Here is a 7,020-nt window from a genome sequence, read left to right as displayed (position 1 = left end):
GTGCTGCCCATGGCGCACGATGCTGAAGAAGTGATTTTAGATTGTGGCTGCACAGATTTAAACTTCCTTTCTCTCATGAAGCAGCCTTCTACCATTCCTTGCAGGGCCAACCCAAAAGCCATTGAAATCAACACAGTGACTCCCCCTCCCTCCCTTCTTCCCCCCCCCCCCCCCCCCCCCGATTTTGACAAGTTTTGGCACACAGCCCAAATCCCCACACTTGCCAGTTTCTTGGAAATTTTTACTTTTTCACTTAATTGATCAGAACCTGGTGTGATTCTTCCAGTACTTTAGCACTGACTGTTCTAGAATAGCATTTTCCATTCCAAATGCCGTTCTTTCTCTCATGTTTAATTTTAAACAGCTTCAGCTATTTAATATATAGAATTATTCAGGCATAAATGTAAGAAACATGCTATTTAAAAAGGTAACAGAAAGACAAGACAAATCAACTCACTGCAAAGCAAGATCATTGCCAGGAAATTTCCAGCAGAACACAGTATTTTTAGCATTTATAAAATTTAAAAAACAAAACACAAAACCTAAGCATCATTATTTTGAAAGTTTTTACTTTTCATCTAATCCATCAGCTTCTGCTGAATATTTTATTGCCATATTGCAATATATTTATAATTCATTTAATCATTTCTTCAAATTTGTTAAGGAAAGGAATTGTTATATCTGTAAACTCTTCTGTGAACACAAATGTTTCCTGTTCAGATTAGTAAAATCTAAAACTTTTTCTTTAAAAAATATTTATTTATAATTGTTGCAATCTCTTAACAAATGATAAACAGATCTAATAAGCCATGCTGTCTATTCATTGCTCTTTCTGAAATGAATTCCTCAGCACTGGGAAGAGAAAAAGCATTTTTCTGTGGTTAAAGAAAGTCCAAATTGCATGTTTGAAATCTCTTCTAATAAAAAGAGCAAAGCAATAAGCGGATTATCTCTTTAAACATAGTATAGGAAGGTTGGAGGCCCCGGAGACATTTTCCACAGCCTCTATCTCTGATACATAGCAACATTATCTTCAACTAGAGAGGGTCCTATGACCCTGGAGCTCAATTTTAATTTGATCTTCTTCTTTAAAGAGGTTTCTACGATTCCTCTCAAGTTATGCTGCATATTCTTATTTTGGGTTGGTTTGTTTGGTTGTTATTTTGTTGTTGTTTTTTTAATCTGAGATAAAACAGCCTTGGCTTTTTTGATCCGCTGGTTTGATCGTGTTACATGGATATTTAATGTAACCTCTTCCCTATCAGAACTAGAATATGCATCAGCACAAATGGTAGGCAAGTTCCAGCTGACAGAGGAGAGAAGAACTTGGATAGAAAATTCACTTCTAAGGCCTCACTTCTCCTCCCTCCAGTTATTTCAGAACTGGTCTCCCTGGCCAAATAACATATGGGGACGGGGTAAAGGAGCCTTATAGCCCTGTACACCAGCCAGCTGAAACAAAGGCAAACCTATTGGTTCTGGTGGGCCAGAGGTACCATGCCTGCTCCCACAGAGGCTCAAAATCCCAAGCCATTGCCAAGAAGAGCAGGAAACTGAGGAACTCGGCTTGAACTTCTCTGGGCTGGAACCTGGCCCCAGACCTGCCTGGCTCATGTGGCCCCAGCAAGGGAGTTTCCTGAGGTTCCCACCTCCTTGTTCCTCTTTCTTGTTCTGGAATGGGCACTGTCACTGAGACTTGTTGTCAGGCAGGGATATTTTCTCTGTTTTCCTTTTCTCCACCTTTATCTCTGTCAGTGCATCCAGTCCTCACCGTAAACTGCTTATATTGCTGAAGAGGAAGCATTTACTTGGAGGCACTGATTTGAGTCGCCTGAGTATGATCACAGCAGGCATCTGTGACTACTTGATGGGATTAGCAGATTATGAGAAAGCATGTTTCACTGTGGGGTTCCTGAGAAAGGAAAAATGGGCAGGTAGATGCTTGGATCTGGTTAAACTATGCATGTAGGCCTGAAGGCCTCCTTGGGAAAGCCACAAGCACAGGATCAGGTGGACTGCTGCAGGTTAGGATCTGAACTTCAAGCCAGCAAGCAGGGAGATCTCTGGATTGTCCTATCATTTGCAGAGGATTGAGAGTTAAGTATTTCAGCTGGGGCAGGTGAGACAAACCTTCACATATTGCCCATTCCCAAGATAAGTGCTTGAAAAAAGCAGCTTTTCTTTTGCATCAAACAGCTTTGCTGCAAAATAGCTTTGCTGCATCAGTGCAGACTGAGCCCCGAGGGATTTTAACAGATGCATTCTGTTGTTAATGAAGGGCAGTTTAGAAGGAGCCAGGGGTTCACAAGTCCCTCGTGCTTGTGCTCTGAAGTTACCGTAGATCTCTGCATGTATCTGCATCTCATCGGGGATGTAAGAGTAGCTCTGCCACACAGAAAGATGTCTGGTCCACACCGGGTCAGATATCTTTCCCTGTTAAATATTCTCATACAGTGTATCAGAGGATTCTTCTAGAGTTGCTTGCTTCTGAGGTGTCTGCAGAATGATGAAAAGGAGAAAAAAGAAATGGAGGAAAATCATTCAAAAGATGATGAATTAATTCTTAATAAGCAGGCACTGACGTTTGTTCTGTTAGAAATGGCTGTAAGTGATCTGCTGAAACAGAAGCCACTATAGTGAGAAATGTTGCTCCGCCAGAGACAAACGTGACTAATCCAGCCCAAGGGATAAAGATGCCTCCTTTACGAGTCACTCTTCCCCAAAAAAACTGTCAGACTGGGAGGGGAGGGAAAATTGGACTCAGTAAAAAAATAAATCACTTTGGATTCTGTGAAGGAGGAATTCCCTGACCTCCTCAATCCTGTTTCTTCAACAGTTGAGTCTATTCCTCACGACCGTTCCTCGTGTAGACAAGGCGCTGACAGACTGATATTTTAAGCGCTGTGTGGCACAGGCCTGCTGTAAGCAAGGTTACACAGCAAGCAGCTGAAATGCCACCGGCTGAACTGAGCTCTACCTACACTAGCATTTTCTCTGTTGCCACCACTAAAGGGAAACACTACAAAAGTGCTGAGAGGAGGCACCTCCAAAGCATGTGGGATTAACCCCTTGCTACCCAAACTGGCCCATGGTCCATGCAAATGCTCTTGTTTCACAGGGGTTCTCTGCCCCGCTTCCCTTTACAGCTCCCCCTCTATGTGCAGCATCCCACAGCAAAGGCTAGGCTGGACCCTCTGCAGCAGAGTCAGACACTGTTCAGCAATCTCAGCTCCCACTCACAGGCCAAACCCACTGACCCACAAGTCTCACTCTTAGGGAAAATACCCTAAAAGCCAGCTGGAGGACGAGTGTCCCAGGCGGTGACAGCCCACGATGACTCAGGGAAGCTGATCAAGGTGCTTGCAACCATAGTGGAAAGTGCAGTCAAATTCTCCTGTGCTGAGATCATAAGGCCCTGCCACTCACACTTCCCTTCCTTCAGACCAGCACAAGAACTGAGAACGCTTGGTAACATGTGAGAGCTCATCTCATCCCCTCTCCTTGCTTTCTTCTCCTCTCTTTCTCCCATCTCTGCTTTGACCTTTACCCCACCCTGGCCAAGACTACCAGTGCCAGACCTGCTCACATAGAGATGCTCCTTTGCTCTTGCTTTGTTGCTTTGCTGCTGCTCTGTTTTACAGACCCTCTGTCCCTCCAAGCAGCAGCTGAATGGTGTGGGCCACACACAAACAACTCAGCACAGCTCAGACAGCTCCCTGGTAGGGAGAAACCTCATACATCCTGTATCTTGCCACCCAGACTGAATCATTTTGAAAGGGGTAGCTGGTAAAGGTATACAGAAGAATAAACAGGACCAGGAAGAGGGACCCTATCCAACTAATTAAAAATGCAGCAAGAACACAAACCCAGGGATTCTGTCTTTTCCAGTGCATCATGTAAGACAAGCTTATATAAAACAATCCTTCTTTCTCCTCAGTAATCAGGGACCTGCCACTGCTTTTGCTACCACCAACCACAGTGGTGCCACAGCAGTAACTGCAGGCGGCCAGTGGCCGTGGGACCAGACCACATGGCAAGTAGCTCTGAAAACAGAGGAGGCCGCTTGATTTTAGACCACCTTTTCCTCAAAGGTGGGAGTTGTGAAAATGCCTCAGACACTGGAATGAGACGCACTCATGAACCAGGGGGATGGTGAAACCAGGGGAATTATTCCCAATAAGACAGAAGTGGGAGGAAGCAGGAGACATCTTTCAGGAACATTTTCTAACATTAGAAGTGAATATATATTTTTTAAGCAGATAAGAGGTCTGGAGAAGAAAAGAAAAACAGAATTCTGAGGACAGGAAGGAAGTGTTCCCTGCTGTGCCTGATGCAAGTTTTGTCCATATGAAACAGCTGACACCTGCCAAAGGCAGGGTAGAAGGCTGTGTGGACTCCTGGTCTGCTTCATGTGGCCCCCACAACTGATTTGCACCTGCATATTCCTAGTTGCATCTATTTTCACAATGAGTGAATTTAGTACAAGCCCAAAACATAGGCACATGGCCTTTTCCTGAGCCCCAGAACTGACAGAGATTGTATCAACCCAGCCTCTGCTCAGACCATCTTAGCTCCTGCTACCATGAAATGGCTCTCAGGTCCTAATGCTGGTGAGAGGAAAGCTGTGTCCAGTGTCTGCTGCTGGTGCACAGATCCCTTTCCCCAGAGGGCTTCACAACTGTCTAAATAATCTGGAAGGGGCAATAGTGGGGACCAGCATCTGCCCAACTCTCCATGAATGTCCATCCTGTTCAGAGGGAGCAGTGATGCCAAACCCCTCAATGCCTTTCAGCATATGTCATACAGCAAAGCATCTGCTCAAAACTGTGAGTGCCAAAACTGGTCGGGCTGCAGGAGCAAGGGTTCTCCTGGAAGAGGGAAGATAGGCTACATGTGCAGCCCAGCTGGCGATTGCATGCCACATCCTGTTTTCCCCTTTTGGTGGGACTGGAGACACACTTACTGCCTGCCAGGTCATGGCAATTCTGTGGGATTTCTTTCCCCATGTGCTCAGTGCATATGGGAACTTTCCAAGAATAGGGCCCTAGCCCTTACCTTCCTTGGAGGATTTTTTTTGAGTGAAGGGTTCTTTGTATTGTCCTCGAGGACAGAATAGATATCAATTTGTCGCACATCCAGGCTCTGCACAGGGGAAAAAAAGAAGAAAATAGGAATCAAATAAATTATTTAGTTTAAGACTACTAATTATGCACTGGGTTGTTCCCCATCTCACGCCTGATACTTTTTAGAAACCCCTGCCATCTCCAAAATTTTGAAGTTCCTGACCTGAACTTGGGCAAACAGAAAATCCTTTCCCTCTGAAATCCCTACAGTGCAACTGCATCATCTTTTTTTTTTCAGGCTCACAGAGACAGGCTTTGATGTTACCTCCCTGTGTAAGGCAGTGGAGAAGAATGCCAATGCCCCTGCCTCCCTCTGCTCCAAATTGTCACAGAATGGAGAATAAAGACCCCTCTGCCACACAGAATGATGATGTGCACCATGGGGACATGGCTAAGGGGCAGTGCTCTGCATCACTCAGGACTGTTTAGGTGCCTGACACCCACAAGCTCTTGTTTGTGGTTATTCTAGGCACACAAAGGTGAGAAAAGGGGAGAGGCTGGGGGTCCTGAAGCACAGGTGCTGTTGAAAATGGGAAACCCTGCAGTGGACAAAATTCCTGTTTATTGTCTGGGTTTGTTTTTTTTTTTTTTCCAAGCCAGAACTCTCCTTTCTTTTTAGAGTGAGCAAAGAATAGTAAAAAAACTCCATATGCTCCCAGGCCCTCAAACATAACCGTGGTCCCACACAGCTACACAGAGAAGCACACACGCGCCCTACATGCATATGCACTCGCTGTCCCCCAGGTAATCATGTCACAGGAGATGCATGTCAGTTTGAGTGATATTCCAGATCTGCCTGAAGGATCAAACATAACAATCAGGAGGACTTTTCCATGTGTTTTTCAAGGATGACAGCAGGTTGCCAAGGTGGCTGTTTCTCTGGCAACAGGAAGATGGGAGGAGCTCCGGCTGCAAGAGGGGCAGATGGTATTAGTGGAGAGACTGCAAAGGGAGCGAGGCGCCCTGAAACACAGAGAGGAGGATGAGCAAAACACGGAGGCTTGATTCAGGGGCTGCTGATCACCTGAACCCTCATCATTTCATCTGGAGTTGCAAACACTCAGCATCTTTCAGGATCATGGCCAGCAGAACAGTGGTTTGAACAGGACTAGATGATACAGGAACAGCATTTTGGAGGGGGCCTTGGAATAAACAGGCACTCAGACATGAGGGGGCCACAGTGAATGGAGCACCACACGTCTCTGCCATTCCCATGCCTTCTCTCAGAACAGTCAAATTATTTCACCCCTCTGCTTCCTACTCCCAAAACCCCACTTGCCCACACAGAGATTTCGCATGTGCCCGTGTGCACACAGAAAATCCAATTTCCCCATCCTCATTTTCAATTCTCTTTGTGATGCTCACAGTGAGGACCTTGCTCTGCGTGCTCCACTTCCAGCAGCCTGGCTCTGTGTCCCCTTGGCAGGACAGGCAGCCTCTGTCACTGCTCCAGTCTGAAGCCACTTGCAAGCAAAAAGGATCCTTTTGGTATTTAACCTCCAAAAAAGACTCCCTGTCTCCACAAGCGTTCTTCCCATGAAGGCTGTTGACACTGCTAATCCTTTGCTGGCCAGTTGGAAAGTTGGTGTCTCCAACTACCATTTGCAGTTAATTACTTTTACTTGGTTCTGACCACCTGCTACTGTCACAGTGCAGGCACACAGGCTACTTTCCTCCCTGCTGACAGACTCCTTCCCATCCCCAAGCAGCCTCCTGTCTTCCTCACACCTGGAAAAGCTCCTGTGCTCTGGAACCTGACTGCACCTGCACCACAGGAGTTCTGTTTGCTGCTCAAAAAAGCTTGTTTGAAGTGTAAAGCAGATGAAGCAAGGCCTTCAGATTGTTATTTCCAAGCTGCTCGTTAACTAGGCAGCTAAGCTGGAAGTCAGAGGATATA

At 45.9% G+C, this 7,020-nt stretch overlaps 1 protein-coding gene across 4 annotated transcripts in view; it reads right to left on the bottom strand.

Annotated features, from left to right (window-relative positions):
- Positions 1-555: 555 nt before the first annotated feature.
- NFAM1 (NFAT activating protein with ITAM motif 1) overlaps positions 556-7,020 on the bottom strand; it is a 30,700-nt gene continuing 24,235 nt past the window's right edge. For all 4 annotated transcript variants that reach the window (XM_032689144.1, XM_032689142.1, XM_032689145.1 and 1 more), the window contains 2 exons: positions 5,056-5,142; positions 556-2,496 (listed from right to left, as the gene is read on the bottom strand). In XM_032689144.1, coding sequence (XP_032545035.1) covers positions 2,437-2,496; positions 5,056-5,142 — 147 coding nt within the window. In that variant the 3' untranslated portion in view covers positions 556-2,436. The remainder of the gene's footprint in view (positions 2,497-5,055; positions 5,143-7,020) is intronic.

This window comes from Chiroxiphia lanceolata, chromosome 5 (genome assembly GCF_009829145.1).
Source record: "Chiroxiphia lanceolata isolate bChiLan1 chromosome 5, bChiLan1.pri, whole genome shotgun sequence".
Classification (NCBI taxonomy): Eukaryota; Metazoa; Chordata; class Aves; order Passeriformes; family Pipridae; genus Chiroxiphia; species Chiroxiphia lanceolata.
The sequence above is the reverse complement of the archived record's forward strand: the minus strand, read 5'-3'. Positions and strand labels throughout refer to the sequence as shown.